This window comes from Ochotona curzoniae, unplaced genomic scaffold (assembly GCF_017591425.1).
Source record: "Ochotona curzoniae isolate NIBS_2020 unplaced genomic scaffold, NIBS_Ocur_1.0 scaffold_4505, whole genome shotgun sequence".
Classification (NCBI taxonomy): domain Eukaryota; kingdom Metazoa; phylum Chordata; class Mammalia; order Lagomorpha; family Ochotonidae; genus Ochotona; species Ochotona curzoniae.
In genome coordinates, this window is record NW_024467118.1 from 32,267,259 (window position 1) to 32,289,874 (window position 22,616).

At 43.5% G+C, this 22,616-nt stretch overlaps 1 protein-coding gene across 4 annotated transcripts in view; it reads right to left on the reverse strand.

Annotated features, from left to right (window-relative positions):
* EXTL3 (exostosin like glycosyltransferase 3) overlaps window positions 1–22,616 on the reverse strand; it is a 90,761-nt gene that overhangs the window by 20,446 nt on the left and 47,699 nt on the right. For all 4 annotated transcript variants that reach the window (XM_040965711.1, XM_040965710.1, XM_040965709.1 and 1 more), the window contains 3 exons: window positions 15,481–15,573; window positions 14,598–14,695; window positions 11,377–14,005 (listed from right to left, as the gene is read on the reverse strand). In XM_040965711.1, the coding sequence (XP_040821645.1) occupies window positions 11,377–13,524 (2,148 nt within the window). In that variant the 5' untranslated portion in view covers window positions 13,525–14,005; window positions 14,598–14,695; window positions 15,481–15,573. The remainder of the gene's footprint in view (window positions 1–11,376; window positions 14,006–14,597; window positions 14,696–15,480; window positions 15,574–22,616) is intronic.

Genomic DNA, 22,616 nt, shown 5'->3' on the forward strand with positions numbered 1-22,616 from the left:
GGCACGCAAACTGGGCACTCCAACAGTGTTCTCAGCACCATCCTAACTGCTGTGCCAAACACTTGCCCCAACTGCTTTCTTCTCAAGTTTATCTATGCAGCTAAACTAACAGCTTCTGTGGCTTCAACAAATCCAAATTCAAAGACTAGCTATCCACAGTGATCCAAATATGCAAAGTAGTGTTTTCTCCATAAAGCAAATTTTCATGTTTTAATGAGAACCAAATTATAACATAGAATTTTAGTTAGGCCATATCTCAGAGAAGTGGTTTACCTACAAAGCAGGTGGTAACTTTATTACTGACCTTGCCACGTAAAACAAGGGTACTTCAAAAAGTGTGTGGACCGGCAGGAGTTTGGTCTGGTAGTTAAGAGGTGAATTAATATACCTGCATACAAATTCCAAGCCTGGGATTGATGTTCTAGCTCCTAACTCCAGCTTCCTGCTAGTGAAGGAATTCAGAGTGTCAAGAGATGACCACTCACACAGGATCCTGGGATACAGTTCCTGGACCCAGGGGAGCGAACCAGAACAGGAGTGGACTCTTTCTGCCTCTAAGAAAAAAAGTTTATGAAAAATGAAATTAAAAGGCAAGTTCAGGGCCCAGTGCTATGGTAGCCTAGCGGCTAAAAGTCCTCGCCTTGAACACGCCAGCAACCCACATGGGCATCAGTTCTAATCCCGGCAGCTCCACTTCCCATCCAGCTCCCTGCTTGTGGCCTGGGAAAGCAGTCAAGGACGGCCCAAAGCCTTGGGTCCCTGCACCCACATGGGAGACCTGGAGGAGGTTCCTGGCTCCCGGCTTCGGATAGGTGCAGCACCGGCCATTGCGATCACTTGGAGAGTGACTCATTAGATGGAAGATCTTCCTCTCTGTCTCTCCTACTCTCTGTACATATGACTTTGTAATAAAAATAAATGTTTAAAAAAATTTACTTTTACTGAAAAGTGAGATTTACAGATATAAGAACAGAAAGATCTTCTGTCCACTGGTTCTCTCCCCAAGTGGCCGCAACAGCCAGAGCCAAGTTGATTTGAAACCAAGAGCCAGGAGCTCCTTTTGGGTCTCTCATGCAGGTGTACAGGTCCCCGGTATTTGGGCCATCCTCTTCTGCTTTCCCAGGCCACAAGAGACAGCTGGATGGGAAGTGGAGATGCTTGGACATGATCTGGCCTCCCCCCAAGGGATCCAGGCACATGCAAGGCAATGATTTAGGCACTGAGCGATTGTGCCAGGTCCACTGCTCCACTTCTGATTATTCCCTGCAGATACCCAAGAGTTTGGGTCCCTGCCACCCATATGGGAGATGCATGTGAAGATGATGCTGCTGGCTTCAGACTGGCCCAGCACTGGTCATTGCAACCTTCTGGGTTGTGAATCAGGGAATAGTCAACCTTCTCTATCTTTCAAAAGAAATAAAAGTTTAAATCACAATTTTTAAAGTTTATTTAGGGACAAAAATAACCACTTACATCCATGTATATGAAGGGTCTTTTGAAAGTTCCTGGAAACTACTTACTATAAACTATGCATTTATTTCAAGAAAATTTGTTCTAAAATAAACTTATCTTAGGGCTGTCACTGCAGTATATGGGTAATGCTGCCACCTGCATTGCCAGCATCCCATGTTGGTGCTAGTTTGAACTCTGAGCTATTCTACTTCCTATCTAGCTCTCTACTAGTGCACCTGAGAAGTAGTGGGGAATTACCCAAAGACCTGGGTCCTGCATCCACCTGGGAGACAAGAAAACAAAGTTTCTAACTCCTGGCTTCTGATGCACCCAGCTCCAGCAATTGTGGCTATTTGGGGAATTTAGTTAGCAGATGGACTCAGGCTCGCTCGCTCTCTCTCTTTCTCTCTCTCTCTGTAACTCTACTTTGAAATAAATGTTTTTGTAACATTCACCTTTAATCTCATTTTCCACAAACTTTTTAAATTGCCCTCTATCAATGAATGACTACATTCAGTGCTTTCACTAGCTTAGTCTTATAATTATATATTCATCTAATTAGTCCAATCCCCCAGGAGACAGATTAGAAGCCTCCTGCTGCATCTCCTATAAAAAAGAATCACTCCTCTTTTTTAATGTCTTAATATTTATTAATCTGAGAGGCAGGGAAGGACAGAAGAGAGATGGTTGGTCTTTGTTTCCTCTGATTCACTCCCAAATGCTTGAACCAACCAAGAGGCCAAAAACCATGAACCTGAACTCAATCCAGGTTTCCCCAGGGGTGGTTGCAGCCCCAGGTCTAAATTGGTGGCAACTGGGACTCAGGAGCCAGCCAGGCTTTCCCGATTATCCTTGTGTTAAAGAACTGTTGACCACAGTCTGCAACAGACAGAAATCTGCCTACAGTGTGATACACCTGCACAAAAGTGCCCAGGTTTGCAGCCAATGATATACCAAGCTCAGATTGAGCAGTGACAGTGAAGGCACTGAGGCCTGTGTCAGCAAAGAGTGTCAGGAAAGCAAAGTACTCACACCTTAGCAGCTACCCAAGCTCCATTCCCCCAGGGGTGGGAGAGTGACCCAAGTGGCAGAAGCCAAATGGCAAGCCTGGCAATGGTAAAATGCCATCAACCATAGGATGCATCCCAATTTCAGAGATTTGCAAGTGTAAAATAATGTCCACCTTGCAAGTAATGAGACAGAGCAGCTGTTCACTCAGACTCTTACCAAGCACCCTGGAACAATAATTTTCCTTTCCAAACATACTAAACTTCATGTAACACAGAACTAATTCTGCCACTTTAGTGGAACCAAGTCCCTCACCTTGGCTATGTAGACAAGCAGCTTACAAGGAAAACAATGAAAAACTCCACTTATGACCATTAACTTGCAGATTAACAACTCTGTAAACTTATCTCCAGGATTATTTATAAAATTAGTAATACCAGAACACAGCACAGAGCATGAATAAGCAAGGGTGGTCTACAGACCAGTGGCATGATCTTCAAGTGAGACTGTTGGATATGCAGACCTGGTGCAGCCATTCAGTCTGGCAGTGAGGAACACCTATGTCCCTCTGCACTGCAGCTGGCCTGACACCTGCTCCGGCTGCTGCTTGTCACTGCAGACCCAAGAGGCAGTGGGGAATGGATCCAGTAGGTAGCTTCCTGCTACCCACCTGGGAGGCCTGGGTTGACTTCCTACACTCAGTTCCCAGCTCCCAGCTTTGGTGCTAGCCTACCCCTGACTGTTGTGGGCATTTACAGAATCAACATCAGGTAGGAATTCGTTCTTTCTCTCCAATAAAGAAAGAAGTGCAGAATTGAAATAACTTGCATTCCATCCCATCCCTTTCACTTAGTCAATCCTTAAGTAGTTCCTTCACACCTGAAGTTTGAGAAGCACTTGGACGGATGGGGGGAAACCTGGTGTTACAACCAGTTAAAAAAGCCTGGGCATAAATTCCAATTCCTGGAGCCTCCAGGGGGTGTCATCCCATATGGGTACCAGTTCTAGTCCCAGCTGCTCCACTTCCAATCCAGGCCCCTGCTAGTGGCCTAAGAAAGCGGCAGAGGATGGCCCAGGTTTGGCCCCTAAACCCACAAGGGAGACACGAAGAAGCTCCTGGCTCCCAGTTTCAGCTCGGCTCAATTTCAGCAGTTGCTACAATCTGGGGACTAAACAGCAGATGGAAAATCTCTCTCCCTGCTCTCTCTCTCTTCTGTAAACTACCTTTCAAATAAATCTTTTTTAAAAAATTCCAATTCTTGCACTCACTGCATGCGTGAACACAAGCGCCTCTGCAAGATCAACACAGCTCCACACTGTCTGCAAAACTGAGTGATGTGCCAGCCAAACCTGACAATCCTATAAACATACCAACCCTGAAAACACCAAGAACTACTAAACTGATCATGATTTAAAACCAAGAGCTCTACTCATTCTTTAGAGGACTTAGGTGGGGGTCACAGAAAGGGACACTGAATAACACGTGTGTGGGTCTAGAATGCAGAACCAGCTTTCTGATGTTTATTCAAGTCTATTCCTCGGCTCACCCTGCAGGGCCCCACTAGCATGGCTCACAGCAACATGGTCAGGATGCTCAGCAGGGTGCAGCTGCTCAATTCAACAATGCACAGCACAGCCTTTCTCAACCAAGATTTATCTGCCCTCAAACATCTGTGGGCCACTGAATTAGTCAGCCTGCAGAGGACGGTAAAGTGAACAGCACTTAGAATAACAACCGGGGTTCCTCATCCAGGACTATCACCTTTGCCCATAACCACAAGGAGATTTCAGCCCATAAAACCTTTCCAAATAGGAACTAAAACTGGAGTAAGAGGAGTAAAAGCTTCCTTGCAAGAGTTCTGCTTCAAAGCTGTAGTACTTAAAACTACAAAAGGCTCAGAAAATCAACCGTTACCAGTTCTGCTACCAAAAGGTGAAGGACAACAGACGCCCAGTGCTGAGGCGCAGACAGATACGCACATCAAGAGCTGCAGGAGGAGGAGTGCAGAGGTGAACAACAGAGAAGGCACTGGAAAAAAAGCACCAGCAATTCAATCTCTTGATTATTCAGAGGAATCATTCATTCAATAAACATCAATGCTGGAAACATCAAGTGCTAGAAAACACCAAGAAGGAACAGACAGTGAATCAAGCTTCCCTTTGTAACCTTAAATAAGGGAATAATCAATAATAAAAAAATTAACTTAATTTTCTAAACATCTGTGTTAACTTGTAAAAGTTGCCACTAATCTCAATGAAAATGAAGGTAAAATAACCTAACTTGAATGTCAGCATTGGGCACAAGAAACTCACACACAGAGGACTGAAAAATGTGCAAAAATTATTATACAAGATTAGCAGAGCCTTTTCCTATTGTGTGGTGTGTTTTAGGTATACATTTTATATAGCTACAGTTTAATTTCTACACCAGTTCCTATATATTACTCATTATTCATTTTAAAACAAGCTTGTGCTTTTGCAAGACACAAGAAATTTTATACTCAGTCAGTTTTACTGAGTCTAAATTTCTTGCAAACAGAAGAAAAAGATACACTGAATTATGACAAAGTCCTGAAACAGTTGTAATTTAGGTATTAAATCAGCCACATGATCTCAGTCAATAAAACTGCTGCAGCCCAACTTCTTATTTTGAAATACTTAAAGAGGATGTAAGAGGGGTCAGCATTGTGGCACAGTGCATTGAGCTATTGGCTGTATCCCATCTCACAGCACTAGATAAATTTCTGGCTTCTCCCTGCCAATACACTTGGGAAAGCAGATGATGACCCAACTTGGGCCCTGCCGCCCCTATGAGAGACCTGACTGCTTCCAGAAAGCTGATTCCTGGCTTCAGCCAGGCCCAGCCATGGCTGCAGAAGTCATCTGGGGAATGGTTCAGCCACTGAAAGGATCTCTGTGTCCCTGACTATCACTCCTAGGGAGGAAAATGTGCACATAACAAGCGAGACTTTAAAGAGCTAACGTGCTGCCATTAGCAAATCACTTGTGCAACATGACCTCACAACAATTCCATTTCTGTCATTTTTGCCATTTCTGGTTTCTGGAAGCTTTGTCTTACACAATTTTCCTTTTCAGTTCAGTCCTGCAGTCCATTTACAAACAGAAAGAGAAAACAGTAATGGCCCCAAGTTCTTAAGTAAACAATACCAAAAAAATCCAAACCACCCAGATATACCCATACCTAGCAGAGGAGGCCAGATTTGGGATAATTTTTGACCCAAAAAGCTGGGAAAAGTTTTCCTTATTAGATTCACCTAGAAATCACAATATTAGGAAATCATCATCTAACTCATTCAAGGAATTTTTTTTTAAAAGCACAGAGTAGGGGTTGGTGTTGTGGTACAAGTAAACCCACTGCCCATAACACAGGCACCTATATGTGCCCTACATCAGCCTCCTAACACATGCAGGACAAAACTTAGACTGTGCACCAAGCCTCAACAGTCCTACATGGTGTCCCTGGCTGTTTTCCTTTCAGATTTTCCCCTCAACTGCTCTACTGGCTGCACCACTAGGTGCTGCTTTTCACAGCGACCATTCCCTCTACATTCCTCAGAATTTAGATGGTCCATTCTCAACCTTATACAAGTTTCTATTCAGAAGTCACCTCTTCAAAGGGTGCTGCCCTGGCACCCTGTGTAAATCAGCTGTACCCTTTGTGGAGAAGAGAACGGAAACTTAAGACACCAAGAGTGGATGTCAAAAGACTTAGACATGAGTATGCAGGATGAAGACAAGCACTGTTCTGAGCCAGACTACGCTGTTAACAGCTGAAAAGATGTCCTTTTCCATTGCAAGTCCAGGACTAAATCTCCAGAAGCATAAATGATGACCTGTCATTTCCATAGAATGCTCTATAACTGCCTAATTATTACTACAAGGAACTTTAAAGTGTTCATGGAACATATCCATTATCTTTTCACTATATTTTCCATGATCTTTTATAAAAAGCTTTCATATTATCCAAAAGATGTGTAAATGGATCAGAATAAAGCAGTAACCCAATACAACACTTAGTGGTTCTCTGTACCAGAGAGGGGTACCTTCAAGGGTTCTGCTTCCAGGAGGCCAAGTCAGCACCTGTCAGGGTTGACAGTGATCAACCCTGGACTCAAAGACCAGAGAAGGCAGCTTCCTGAAGGTAGAGTAGAATAAACAAAAGAGGAGCTACATTTTAGAGGGAGGGAGGTAAGACTACAGGACGTTACTGTTGCTTTTAACCCTGAAAGCAGGCCTGGAGTGGCACTGGGAGGGACAGCAGAAATTCTCACGTGAAACCTGACTTTCTGGCTGGGAGAATTAGAGGAGAGAGCTTGGTGCAACCTTATCCCTTGCAAGAAGAAAGGAAACGCCAGAGAGGAGAAAGCAAGAGGAGGGGAGCTTCAAGTTTTTTACATAAACATCCCTGTCTCCTAAAGCATGCACATTTGTTGTAGTCTGTGAGTAGATCAGCTCAATATTAAATAACTTAACATTTGCGTTGTCATTTCAGGGACAGAACCTTCAGTTCAAGTCCAACCAAAGCAACTACTCAAACAACAACTGAAGAAAACAATGGCAAGGCATATAATAGACAAAACTACTGAAAGCAAATAAAGAAAAAACCCTGCAAGCAGCCAAAGGAAACCACACATTTCATGTAGAAAAGCCAAAGTCTGAGGGAAAAAAAAAAAAAAACAAACCACTGACATACCATCGAAAACCATGGAGGCCTGGAAACAGTGGAATACCTTTACAGTGCCATGAAAAGTACGGTTTCCACCCCAGCAACTGCCTAGGTTGATTATACCTAGGCAAGTGTTACATTACACTGCTGGGAGAAAAGCAGCTAACAGCTGGGCCTCGTTAATGCCAAATTTGTCTTAACTATACCACTATGCCAACATAATTGCCTTTTCTTTTTTTAAAAGGATACGTGGGGACAAGCGTGGGCACGTAAACACACAAGGTCTAAACCACTGAACTCAAAATTCCACCTACAGGGAAAATTACAGGATCTGTGGTCTGACCGTGGAGTGCATGTGTCAGAATTGAGTCTCCTGGGTTATTAAAGCCTGTGAAGTGGACAGCATGCTCAGAGGCTCTTGGGGGAACATGACAACCACCAGTTCACTGAGGACTGCAGAAAACATCTAGTACCATGGAGGGCAAAACAAATTAGCTCTCCTGGAAAAGTTTTTTTTATTTTTTAGATGATGCTTACATAGTCGATCAGAGTGGGAAGGACCTAGGGTTAGGGAGAAGTTGGTGTGATCATTATGCCCAAGCTTTCTATTTCTTCTTTCTACTTCTGGGGTTAGGGGAAAAATAGAGATGGAAAATAGGCCATACCCGGCCTCCCAACCATCCCAGTATAGAGCCAAGCTTTGACATCAAGTATCTGGGTAAACTGAAACTCTAAGGTGAACTATGTCAACCAATGGAACTTAGAAGGATTTCCTCAACCTTGGTTCAATGAAATCAACATCTCAGAACTATGAAAACCACTTTAGCAGTACCCTCAGAATATGCTCCACACTGGGAACCCCGGAATCATATTGGGCGGCTGTTCCCCATCCCGGGGTAGTGATGCAGTTGGTTGCTGACATGGCATTATCCCCTACTCTCTCCATTTTCCCCAGATACATAAAAATAAGAAGATTGGAAAGTTGTCTCACCCACTTTCCCCCATTCCTCAATCTTCTCCATCCCAATCAATGGTCAACAAGGGCCTGCATCCTTAACTATGCAAACATCAAAAATAAATTAGAGAATTATGAACATTAAAAGAAACAAAGAAAGAAAAGTGTGGTTTCCAACAGTGGGGACACAGGGCCAAGGGTTGGGGGAGGCATTTTTTTCAAAACACCAGACCTCAAATCACTTGGCATTATCAATTCTCCATCCGACTTCCCTTAGGTATATCTTTGTTGTTATGCTCCAGGAGCTAAAGACAATTCTTAATAACATACAGAAGCAACAAAGAGTGCAAACAGAGAGGAAGCACAAGTCTTCAGTCTCACAGCTTTTCGATGAGAGCTCACTTTAATCCGCAGAGCTTCTCCCACCTCTTGGAAGGTCCTGCTCCCTCACCAGCAATTCAGCTTAAGCTGAAATTCTCTTCACGAAGAGCATGGAACTGATCTGAGGACAACTGCAATAAACATTACCTTCTCTCTGAGCCTGACTCCTTGCTTGTGCAAACAGGGATTAGAAAACAATGATGAAATCCAATATATAAGCTCTATCAGGAAGCCCTCATACAATCCTTCCCCATCTAAATATTTCTGATTCAACATATTTCACAGCCCACTAGTTGGCACTTAATCTACTGCTTGTTTGAGGACTGTAGCATAAGTACAAACTGCTGGGCAGCTTCTGACATGGCAGAGGTTTCAGGTTGATTCATTGAACCAAACCAATGCACAGATTTCAGGTGATTCTCCCTGAGGGGCAGGAATCTGGGAAATTGCTTGCTGTTCATTTAAAGATGTGGTAACCAGAAGCTAGTAGATAATGCCCGACTCTAGATGGAAAAACCACTCTAACGTATTACTATTAGTGCCATTTTTCCATAGGGCAGATCAGAGAAGCTAATTAGCTTGTTGATGATCATGAAATGACTATTTTACCCCTGGTCACACCACTCCAAGAGCACTTATTCTACCACATTATGCTGCTACTTAGAAACCACCACCATGGGGCCAGTATCACAGCACAGCAACGAGTCCCAGCTGCTCCCTGCTAATGCACCTGGGAAAGCAGAAGATGGCCAGGGGTCTACACCCCTGCCACCCACAAGGGAGGCTCCTGGCTTCACTTGACCCAGCCTTGGCCATTGCAGCCATTTGAGGACTCCATCAATGATGGAAGATCTTGCTCTCTCTGTCTCCCCTTCCAACTCTGCCTTTCAAATAAAACAAAAATCCCTATTAAAGAAAACATTACAAACAAAATTAATTCCTCATTGAAGAAACTTCTTGGAATGAAGTAGCTCAAGCATCCCCTTCTAGATAAGCCTTTTCTAAAAAGCTACTGATTTTCTTAACAAACTACTTATTTATTTTCAAAGTTACTGAGAGAAAGGGATCTTCCAGCCCCTAATTCATGCCTCCAATGGCTATAAGCACCAGTACTTGACCAGGTTGAAGCCAGGAGCTTTATCCAGGACTCCCACACGGTAGCAGAGACCCAAACACTTGTGCTGTCCTTCCCAAGCCATCAGCAGGGAGCTGGATTCGAAGTAGAGCCATCCACAATTTAAATGGGCACCCATACAGAATGCTGGCATTTCAGGTGGCAGCCTAACCAGTTATACCACAGCACTGGCCCCAGATCAATAGTTTTCTTTTTTTAAAAGATTTATTTTTATTATTTATTTATTGGAAAGGCGGATATACAGAGAGGAGAGACAGAGAGGAAGATCTTCCATCCGATGATTCACTTCCCAAGTGAGCGCAACGGCCAATACTATGCCGAAGCTAGGAGCCAGAAGACTCTTCCGGGTCTCCCACACGGGTGCAGGGTCCCAAAGCTTTGGGCCGTCCTCAAATGCTTTCCCAGGCCACAGGCGGGGAGGCTGGAAGGGAAGCAGGGCTGCCGGGATAGAACCAGCACCCATATGAGATCCCGGGGGTGCAAGGCAAGGACCTTAACCACTGCACCACCGTGCCAGGCCCCAATAGTTTTCTTAAGAAATCTTTCAGGAGGATGGGCCTGGTGGTGTGGCCTAGCAGCTAAAAGTCCTCACCTTGAACACATCGGTATCCCATATGGGCGCCAGTTCTAATCCTGGCAGCTCCACTTCCCATCCAGCTCCCTGCTTGCGGCCTGGGAAAGCAGTGGCAGATGACCCAAAGCCTTGGGACCCTGCACCCTCGTGGGAGATCTAGAATAACTCCTGGCTTCAGATCTGTTCAGCTCCAGCCATTGCAGTCACTTGGGGAGTGAATTATTGTACAAAGGATTTCCTCTGTCTCTCCTCCTCTCTATATATATATCTGACTTTCCAATAAAAATAAATAAATCTTAAAAAAAAAAAATCTTCCAGCAAGGCATCTGCCATTCTTTGCTTCCTTGTTCTAGCAAATGGCGTACATAGTAGGCTAAGTAGTTGGCAGTCTTATTTTAAGAAAAATGGGGGCCATCTCTTTTAGAGATGTTTAAATCAGCAGGAAGATACACAGGAAGTCATCTGAAATGGTCTCCTCTCCTGCACTTGCTATTACTGTTTCCATAGAGTAGAGCATCTAACCATATGACAAACCCTCAAGACCTTCTAGAAGGGAAGGCTCAGGATCTCTCATTCCCAAACATCAAATCCAGTCTCCCAAAATGCTTCTATAATATCCTGGGAGAGGACACAGGTCTTCTCAAAATCCTCTGGGGAATGCTCAAACCTGCAGCTCCTGGATCAGACATACTACATAAAGCTCAGCTCCTCCATGACTCTCCATGACTCACCATGACCTGGAGCCAATCAATGAACCTCGTTGAGCCTCAGTTTCCACAGACAGAAAGTGAATAACGATATAAGCCATACAATGCTAATCACAGTGCCTAAATCACACATTAGCTTTTTCACTACTTATCACCATCTTTGCTGGGATATGGATGAAAACTAAAGGGGTTTTGCCAACTCTCTTGATCCGGTATGAGTTCCAGTGTTAGTGGAGCTTTAGGACACTATCAAAGGGAGTAGCAGCCATGCAACTTTTAAGGCCTGAAGAAACAGCAGACAGAAATTACATAGGGAAAGGAATATTCAGGTTTAGAAAATAGCTTTAGCATATTTAGAAAATAGCTTTAGCATATTTCTTTCTACCAAAAAAGACCTAAGAAAATAAAGATGGGGGAAGGAATAAAGAAAAAAATGCTGTTCTAGGCAGTCCAACAAATCACTCATTCTTCCATTACCATGATGGGAACGCCAATGTCCGGCCACAGAAGGTCCTCTGACGGTAGCTTGGGAGAGTTCCACACCACCACAACCTTGTTCAGGTAAGGAAGGCCATTCAGTCTCTCTAAGGAGTTCATAAGCACTTCCTCTCGCTCGTAAGTCAGCATCACTACTGTGAATTGCTCTCGCGGCACATTGCCCCCAAGAGCAGCCTGAAACTCCTTGCCGGAGCCCCCAGCCCCGCCACCTATAGGCCGAAATCCAGTCCCTGAGCCCAAGAACTTGGCCTCCGAGGGTAACACAGGGTCAAAGGGAGTGTGGGGGAAAAGATGGAAAGGCCCCGGAGCCGAATTCCAGCTGCGGTAAAAGTCAGTGACAGTCAGAGTAAAGTTGCGGAGGTATTTGGGCGAGGCATAAGGTGGCTCTGTTTCCACTGGCCCCAGGTCCAGGTCCCCATTGTCGGCCATGTTGGGGTCAGTTCCAGCAGCTTTGCCTGAACGATGGGGGATCTCAGCTGCCACCTCTTCCCGGATGGGAGCGGCTGGGATCTGTATGCGAGTCCTGATCATAGCCAACACAGTGTTGAAAATACTGTCGGCAGTGGAAAAGTAGGTCTCCCAGAGAAACCGACCCTGGCGCCTCATGGCCAGTAAATCACTGTCAGAGAGGCTCCGTAACAGGAAGTGGACCTCGGTGACCCGCGGCTTGGGTACCACCAGGGCCGCCTCGTTCCACTGCAGCATGTCATGGTAAGGAAGCTGTACTTGCTCCCCCAGCACAACGGGGACAGCACCGACCTCCAAGGCTTCGAAGAGCCGTACTGCACACCCAGATGAAATAACTAAGTGTGGGTCCCCAGGAGTAATGATGAGGGCAAAGGTGGAGAGCTTCAGTAATTCCAAGCGGTCCTCTCGTTCCCCACACAGTGCCCACTCAGTAGGCAAGCTGGGCTTCGGCTGGTTTTTGCAGGTAAATTCTACGAGGACCTGATCTAGCTTACTGTCCTGGACTGCTTTGAGTGTGGCAATGATCCGATCGTCATAGTCGGCCGGAGGGTCGCCCTCCATTTCTTCTTCAAACGAGCGAGCCTCCTGAAGGCTGGATCTCAGGGACTCAATCTTTTCACCCTGAAAAGTGAAGAGATATTTCCGTTTCACGGGTACCTGGGGTGGAATTTCCATGAAGTTGGGTTCTGACATGGCATGGACTAGTGGTGATACTACCAGGTCAAAGCCAGGTCTGTACTGGGCAGCATAAAAGGTGGACTGGGCCACCATGGCACGGCCTGTACTGACATTGTACAGCAGATTCTGTGTGTCTGACTTCCGTGACAGATTGATGATGACGTGATTGTGCCCATCTGTCCGCCAATGCGGTAGAGAATACAACTGTTTCTCAAGGTCAGCGGGCCGCAGTACCACGGGCTCCTGCATCTCTCCCACCAGCATCACATAAAGGCAGGCGATGTCGGCGTTGTCTGTAACATAGACGTTGGTTCGTGCGGCGGCCTGGAAAGCCTGCTTGACGAGGGGATCCAGGTAGCTACCGAAGGCAAACTGGTCACTGTCATAAACATACACTGGGAAGCCAGAGGTAAGAGGGCAGCGGGAGTAATCAAAACAGTTGTGCAGCCGACACCCCCGTGTGACCTTTGGAGGTGGAAGGCCAACATCGTCCTTCTCTGGGAGCAGTCGGATGGGCAGAGAAAGTTTGGGCTGATTTTGAGCCATAAGCTCCTTGTAGGAATGTTCCGTCTGGCTGATGACATTCTTGAGCTGCAGCAGGTCCTGTTTGGCATTCTCAATACTCTTCTTACAGGCTTCAATCTTCAGGTTCAGCTTGGCGATCTCACTGTTGAGCTCTTGCCTCTTGGCTTCCAGCTGAAGGAGCTCTTCGCTCACAGATTCGCGGATGCGACAGAGATCCAGCACATGCTTGACCTCGCAGAGCTCAGTGCCAGCCCGGGGCCCAAAAATCCTCTTGCCAGCCTCGTCGGCCTCGTCCAGCGTGTTAAGATAATAGTGAGCGATAAGGGGGAAGAAAACCAGGATGATGACCAGTGTGAAACTGAGCCACGTGAGCCGGATACGGTTGGACCAGCGCAGCATCCAGGTCTGACCTCCGTTGCCCACGCCCCCATTCCGCAACATGGTATAGCCTGTCATGAGTTCCTCTGTGGCTCCTGCCACCTCTGGTCACGTTGGGTCACTCGCCATAACCACGAGCTTCTATTTCACAACACTCAATCTCTGCGTGCACTCACGCGTTGTTACAACAATTGGTGCCCTCCCCTGTGCCAGGCATCAAGTAAAATGGAAATTTCATTTTCCTTAGCTGCAACAGAAATGGTTTCTGACCCTTTTCCAGCAGATTTTAAGTTCTGGTTGTTGGCCAAGGGACATGGCCTTAGTCTTTATCAAACAGCAAAACGAACCACATTGTGGTTGAGAAGGAAGGAAGGAAGTCCATGATGATGAAATCTGAAGATACCCTGAACTCAGATAGACTTTGTCAGCTGCCATAGCCTTTCTTCCTTGGTTTTACTGAGCAACAAACACACATAGCTTCTGCTTGCAGTTAGGAAGCAGCTGATTAGGCCTGAAATAAATGCTGGTTCTCCATCCATGACATTGCCAACTCTCAGGCCTGCAAAGAAAGAACAACACATCAGTCTTGGAAAACTCATGTTCAACAACCCTCCAGGTCTAAACACATTTCTAGGAAATGCTCCAATCCTGTAAGATGGAACAAGAGGGAACACTGGAATGTGTCTTCAAGAACCAGGCCAGACCAACTTGGAGACCTTCTTTGGCATGGGTAGTTTACTTGTGGTTTAATAAAGCAATGGATAAGACAAAATGCCTACAATGGCTTTCATCTACATGGCCCATCCCTTCTGATTGCACTAGATGTAGAGTAGCACTAGAGCCCTACAAATCTTATTCCAGACCTCATCTTTAAATGAGAAGCAGTTCCTGTCTACTCCCTATCAAACCATATTCACATCTAATATAAAAATCTTTTTGAATGACCTTACCAAAAAAACAAAAAAAAAGCTCAATTTGTTAATTTAGAGTTGGCAAACTCTTTGATCTTTATCCAGTAGCAGATACAGTAACCCAGATGAAAGGCACTTTTCCTAGTTTTCTTCTCATTTATCTTCCATTAGCAGACATCATGTGCTTCCTCTCAAAATATAAATAGGAACTTGGACTTTGAGAAAGAACATTAGACTTACCAACAAGAGGAATTATTTCTTGCCCTTCGGGGCAGAAGTGCTCTAAGACATCATCCTTCAGTTTCTTAATCTTCTAAAATGGAGGTAAGTGCATGTCACTAGGAAAACAAAGCACAGAGCATGTAAGGGTATTCTGGGTTAATCCATCTTAAATCAACAATCCCTGTTGTCTCTCAACTGTTGCACTAATGGCTACAGCAACTTTCCACTGGCTCCTCCCTCAGACACAAGGAGACTAGAAGTAACTCTTAATATGCCAGAGAATATCAAGGAGACTAGAAGTAACTCTTAACATGCCAGAGAATATCTCGTTTATTCCATTCATTCCTTCCCCCAAAGTAACAGCCACACTGTTAACAAGACATGCTGATAACTCTGAGATAATCTGGAATCCGTGACCTTCTCTAATCCTTAGCCTCATGAAATTTCTTTGAGTTTAAGAGAGAAGATGGAAACAGCAAAGGTGCCACTTCCTTGGTAATACAAATAAGCGGTACCTCACAGAGATGTCACCACTCAAATCACCAGTTTCTACCTTTATAGAAGATGCAAATTATCAAAGGTTTCAGTCTTCTCTTCCCCTAGGTAAAAAGTTGAAGAGTGTTACTAAAATGTTTAAGAACAAGTGATAAGGCAACAAAAACCAATAAAAAGTCTAGCGTGGAAAAGCCTAATACTGGAAAATCTAAAACTACATAAGTATCCCAAAGAACATAATCACTATTTCTGAAGCATTCACATTATCTTTTTGATTCAAATATTAAAGATCTGCCTTTTTGCTTTCAAAAGAATAATCTCTGTGATTCTGCTCAAATTACAACAAATAAAATGAAGGGAGAGGAGACATAATCAAGAGAATTCAGCAGATTCCTTCCATCCTCACCATAAATTGTGGGGTCCTTCCTTTTTCCAACTCAAGAGGCACCTTAATTCAGTCTGTAATTTCTTCAAATAGTGAACACCAGGGTTTGCTTTCCTGATTTAAAAAATAAAAGTAGGCAATTAGAATACTGAAAGTGCTACTAAAGAATTTACTTACACATGCCCTTGGAAAGGACTTTCTTACTTTTCTTTTCTCTTCCCTTCCTTCTTTTCTTTCTAGCTATCTGTCATCATCTATCAATCATCTATCTATCTATCTTAAGTGGCCATGGAAGTTACTCTCTAAACACAACATTTTTTCAAGGGAAAAAAAAGTACCATTAGTACACTAGAACAAGAGGTGCAAATTGAGACTTTGACGTGTAAATCATACAGACATGGCACACTGAGAGGATAAAATGAAACATCAAAATGTGGGAAAGTCTTGAGCTTCTATAGCCTACACACTAGATGCTTATAGATGAAATGATATACCTGGAATCTGTTCTGAAATTAGCAAGAAGAGGGGAATAAAAAATATTGGGAAGTACAGATGACCAAAATCAGCATGAACTGACTGATTTTGACACCAGATAATGCATATGCATGGTGCTTTATTACATTATGCTCTCTCTCTCTTTTTAACTTTCATAGTAAAAACCAACAAAAGACTTGGTGTGGTAGCCTAGTGGCTGAAGTCCTCGCCTTGCATGCACCAGGATCCCATATGGACGCCAGTCCATGTCCTGGCTGCTCCCCTGCCCTCCAGCTCCCTGCTTGTTGAGACCCTGCACCCACGTGGGAAACCAGGAATAAGTTCCTGGTTCCTAGCTTCAGATTTGCTCAGCTCTGGCATTGTAGCTACTTGGGAAGTGAACCTGCAGACAGAAGATCTTTCCGATCCCTTCTCTGTAAATCTGCCTTTCCAGTAAAAATAAATTTAAACAAACACACATAAATATCAACAAAATATTTTTAGAAGTTATTTGGCAACTGATAAATTTGATCTAGTATTCCTAGTACTACCAACCTATATTAACAGAGCTAGCAACAGAAAAAAAATGTTTTAATGGAAAGTAACAATTCTAAAGAAAAGTCCATCAAAAACAACCTTTTACTAGAATAAAACAAAAGTGTCATCAATGTCCAAAAGCATTAACTTTCCTTCCTAAACTGTTCATTAGATTATTTCCAGCGCAAAAGAAAAAGAAAACTCTCAGAATCTCTTCCATTATTCTCTAGGAAATGACAATGAGATATTAGGATTTAGAAACAAATGCCACCAAAACACTGATAAGATGTAATCTCCAAGAGTTTTCACTACAAATATTCCATATCTCTTATTTCCAGTCAGCCACCAGGACATTTACAATCTTGTCAGACTGTTTCTGTTTCTGTCCCTGCCCCCTAGCACATTCTGTAAAACACAACAACCCAGTTTTGTTAAAGCACAAAGAGCCATGTCTCCCAGCCAGAGCCTTCCTAACTAGCCCCGACAACCTTTCTCTCACTGTGTACCACTGTCCTGGCTTGTGAAATTTTAGCTGCATGGCCCCCTATCAACTCCTCACCCACGCCAAGCTCTTTACTGCCTCCCAAGCCTCAGAGCAGCTAGCTATTCCATTGTCTCATTTCCCTGGTCAAGTCTGCAGCATCCTCAGGTCTTCACTTAAAGTAGCCATCTGAGACTGGCAGCAGTTCAGAACTGTTGAACTGTCAAAACCACTTGAGCAGTGCCCTGGGAGCATGCCCCACCTGGGGGACCCTGGGATGGTAGAGAGGCTGGGTGTGGCTTCTCCCTTTGGTTCCCCCGCCTCCTTCCCCAGATACAGGAAGGAAAAAAGAAAATGTAGAAACAATGGTCTTACCCATTTTCTGTAGCCCTTGACCCTCCACACCATAATCAACTATGTAAAGATGAACAAAATAAAATAACTAAAAAATAAATTAAAAAAATAAAATAGCCATCCTCTCCCCTACTTTCTGACACTGGATCTATTTATTCCCCTTTATTTGTTTATTTTCTACCTTCTCCAACAAAGCCTAATCCTCCAGGCCAGGAACCTTACCTGTTTGGATCATATCTTTGTCATCAGCACCTAGCAGAGTGTCTAGCATACTACATTAATCAGATAAACAAATTATACCATTGATCTCTTTCACATTCTACAAAATGTCAGGTGTTCCCTTGGTTTCCATCAAATTACCCTTTGATGTTCCACCCACTTCCCTGATTCATTCTTGGTTTCTGCTTCAGAGGCACCTCATCTTCCTCCCACCTCATGCAAGAACGTTCCCCAAGGCTGCCAAAACAGTCTCTTGCTAATGCTTCCAACCTTTTCAAAGATCATCCCCAAAAGCCACTGCTCCAACCCGAGGAACCTGGCATTCCAACTCGCTCACAGAGTAGCTGTCCTAAGACATGGTTGCCTCCTGACGCCAAGTCCTTTTTCCAATGGCTTTCGGTGCCACTTCCTCTCTTACCACGTGCAAACAACACTGATATACACAGAGAACATTTAGTTCTCAGAGCTAGCCAGACCTGGATCAGTTCCTACGGACTGGCTCTTAGATGCCGGGGACTTCACTGTTCTCAAGTAATTTTTTCATCAGTACAAACATAACAGTCAAACATTTGTTTTTTTAATTAAAATCATAGATTGTGATAAAAATACACAGCACAGTCCCTGGCATAAAGGCTATTTATTATCTGTAAACCTTGGAGCTGTTTCTACTTCCTCCATCTATTTCATCAGCACCTAATTTCCTGCCAATCTTACTAATTCCTTTTTGTAAAAATGATTATGGTAATGTATTTCTAATAAGAATAGTTCATAACAAAGTTTGCATTTATACCTTCCTTTCATTGTACTACCTTAACCCTAGTTCTGGCTCACAGCAATCTATTGCACCTAACTATGCATTCCCCATCAATTCATTCCTAGTACTCTAAATCAATATTTGCATCTCACCCAATGTTGTTTCAGCTGCAGTGGTTGCAACTGATTCTTAGCTCAAATTACTGATCCAGTCTTCTGCTATATTCCATCTACTATTAATTCTAGCCAATACACTCTTAATTTGAGGTGTATTAATGTTATCTAGATGTCTATTAGGTCCTTTCAGGAGATTCCATGTTGTAACTGATATTCTATATCCATTTTTCTCTTTTCCTCTCTCTTCAGAATACTTGTAAGACTTAAATTTCTTATCTAATTCTAGCAATTGTAACACTTGTGAATTTGATTTTTTTTTTGTCTGTGGTTATGACATCCTGTTTCCTAGCAACCTTACAATTTTTTATTGTATGCTGGACATTGTGTTTAAAGAAATCGAAGAGAGAAATGAAAGTAATTTTCCAAATATATGCACAACTTTTTTGTTTAAATGAAATTATGCAAAAGACCCTCATTTTCCCTATAAATACTTTTGCCTGCAGGTTTATTTTGATTTGATGTTATCAACAACCGGCTTTCAAACTTTTGGTGTGCTTTGGTAAAACATGCTACAAGATATTTGCCACTTTAACCTTTAAAAAAAATACATTTATTTATTCAAAAGGCAGAATTAAAAGGGTAAGAAAAGAGATAAGGGGCTGGCGCAGTAGCCTAGTGGTTAAAGTCCATGTCTTGACTGAGCCGGAATCCCATATGGGCACCAGTTCTAATCCCGGCAGCCCCGCTTCCCATCCAGCTCCCTGTTGGGAAAGCAGTCAAGGACGACCTAAAACCTTGGGACCCTGCACCCACGTGGGAGATGCGGAATAGCTCCCGGTTCCTGGCTTCAGATCAGCTTAGCTCCAGACATTGTGGCCACTTGGAAGGTAAAGCAGCAGACAGAGATCATTCTCTGTCTCTCCTCCTCTCTGTATATCTCACTTTCCAAGATAAATAAATAAAACTTAAAAAAAAAAAAAAAAGAAAGAAAGAAAGAAAAGGAAAAAAAAAAGAAAAGCAGACAGGAGAGCGGAGGCTGGACCCAGTCTCCCACATGAATGTAAGGGCTGAAGCACTTGTGTCATCTTTCGCCACTTTCTCAGGTGTACTGGTGGGGAGCTGGACTGCAAGTGTGGCAGCCAGGACACAAAGCAGCACCCATATGGGGTGCTGGTGTCACAGGCAACAGCTCAACTCTGTATGCCCCTTCACAACATTTTAACCATTTTTTAGGCACAACTCAGCAGCATTAGCCTACATCCACAATTTCATGCAACTACTACAATCATATATTTCTGTAACTTTCAATACCCCAATTGTGTAACTTCTCTAACTGTATTTACTTCTCTTCACCCTGGGTAACCTCTCATCTACGTTGCCTCTATGAATTTGCCTATTCTCACTACTTCACACAATCGGATTCAGACAGACTTGTCCTTTCAGCATTAGCTGGTTCACTTAGCACAGTATTTTCACGGTTCATCTATGCTTTGCTTGTGTCAGAATATAATTCATTTTTATGGCTGATTAATACTGCACTGTATGTTTAAACCACACTTTGCTTATCCACTCATGAACACACTGACGAACATATGTGTGCTTTTCATCTTTTTCAATCACTTGACTCCTAATGTTTGTCTGGCTTAATTTTTTTTTCCTATTTTTTTTTCTAGCAAGCTTTCCACATTTCTAGTCACCGCTTAAAGACATTTGAGAATAAGACTGGTTTTTTTAAATTCCAATCTGATCATTTTGAGCTTATTTTTATTTGAAAAGCAAAATTACACAGATAAAGAGAGACAGAGAAACATTCCTCCAACCATTGGCCCAATCTCCAGATGGCAAAGCCAGGCGCAAGGAGCCTCCTCCAGGTCTCCCACATGGGGGCAGGGTCCAAGGACGTCAGACACCCTTCACTGCCTTCTCAGGCCACAAGCAGGAAGCTGTATCAGAAGTGGAGTGGTTGGGAGTGCCTATCTGTGACGCTGGTGCCAGAGGCAAAAGCTCAACCTTATATGCCATGGTCGCGGCCCCAATCTGATCATCTTTTTAACTACAGCTTTAATTACTTATACCGATGATACATTAGGATTTATTTCTATCTAACAATCTTTTTCTGTGCTATTATCATCTATTTTCCTTTGCTATCCATCCCTTTGCTAACTTCTGCTATGTGGATCAAGTTGCTTTTTTTTTTTTAAACAACACCAGCTTTTTTAAAAAAAATGTATTTATTTTTACTGGAAAGGCAAATATATAGAGAGGAGGAGAGACAAAGAGGAAGATCTTCGATCCAATGATTCACTCCCCAAGTAACCTCAATGGCTGGAGCTGAACCCATTTGAAGCTGGGAGCCAGGAGACGCCTCTGATTCTCCCACATGGATGCAGGGTCCCAAGGCTTTGGACCACCCTCCACTGTTTTCCCAGGTCACAAGCATGGAGCTGGATGGGAAGCGGGGCTGCCAGGATAAAAACCAGTGCCCATATGGGATCCTGGTGTGTGCAAGGCAAGGACCTTAGCCACTAGGCTACCACACCTGGCCCTGATCAAGGTTTTTTTTTTTTCATATTTTTCAACCCTTCTATTAGTCTGGAAGTTATATGTAGTCAATATCTATAGGTGTGGGACCCATACCTACAGGTCCCACATTCCAACACTGAAATTAAAGGCAACGTAACAACTGTTTTCACAGCATCTACACTGTACTAGATATTTGCTAGGACTGAGTATGTCCCCTATGAGTTGCTATGCTGTGGTCTCAGGTGGCAGAACTTTTAACAGACGGAACTTCACTTGAGGCACTGGGAGCACTCATAAGGGAAACAGAGCTGTGAGTTCTCAGTGGATCGCCCTCTTTCCACCTGGCCCGGTCCAAGCTGGGAAAGCCAAAGCTATGTGCTCTAGGAAGGACAGTATTCTAGTTTGTCTACTTTTATTTAATGTGCAGCCCTGTGAAGATCAATACTGGAATGCTGTCTCAATTCTAATACAGATTCCGGGCTTTTTTTCTCTCTGCAAAATTAAAAGTCCAAGTTACTGAAACCGGAAAACACCCTCAGGTGCTGCAGCATCAGACTTCTGCCTCAGCACGCTACACCACCCACTCTGTTTCAATGAGGATTTACCCCGCTTTCTTGAAAGCACACCATGTATTTAGTAGGGGGTGGTTATATGTATCCAGCCTGCTATTTTGCCAGAAGCAGGGTCCCTCTCTAGTCTTTGTTCCATGGGCATACAGTTACAAAAATAGAACACTGTATTTTCTGTAGCCTTATTTTCACACTTCCATCAAGAACAGCCTGATGTCCCCCATCACCATCAATAGCTACATGTTATCCCACAATATGAAAGGCTATAATTCAGTCAATCTCCTTTCACTAGACACTTTTTTCATTATTACAATCAACATTATGATGAGCCTCCCTGCAGCTATCTCTGCATACGTCTATAGAATTTAACATTAATTGCTGGGTCAGAGAAAGAATATTTAAAAAATTATCTCAGGAAGATGATCCTTTCTCCTCCAAGCAGCAATCCAGAAAGCATCATCTACCAATAGCCTACCAATAACAGTGTGACAGAGTCGGCTTTTACCCCCAAGTATCCATTTACTCCCTTACATTTCCCATCCAGCCTTACAGTTTGATTGGAGCTGTGAGGGAATGTGAATGGAAGCAACATGTCATTTGTAGTAATGGGTAATCATGAACAGGTACGAAGTCCCTCCCTTCACTCAGCTGAAAAACTAAAAGCAACAAGCCACAAAAAAGTGGCAAAGTGCCACTAGGGACAGCCACTTGACCCACATCAGACTGGGATGTAAATGAGAAACTTCTGTTCATTAAATCACTGAGATTTCAGAATCTGTTACAGCAGTTAAGCATTAATTAAGCTAGCTGATCCAACTGAGCATCTATTTAAATGTGACAGCAGGCAAAAGGTATTACTATTGCTATCCTTTACCTTTATTACTGGAAGTCAAACGGCCGTCGCTTACTATGTTTGTGCATTTCTCTGTACTGCTGGTTGATGTGATTTATCTAATTTTCTATGTATATATTTTTATAGCATATCAGTCCGCTTCTCACAACAAGGCAGGACCCTCCACAGTCAAGATTTGCTCTGCCTACTAACCATATTTGAACTACCCCATGTATGTTCACACATGGATCTCAGGAGCGGTATTCTGGTGTGAACATTAAGCCAGCTCAAGCTGTTC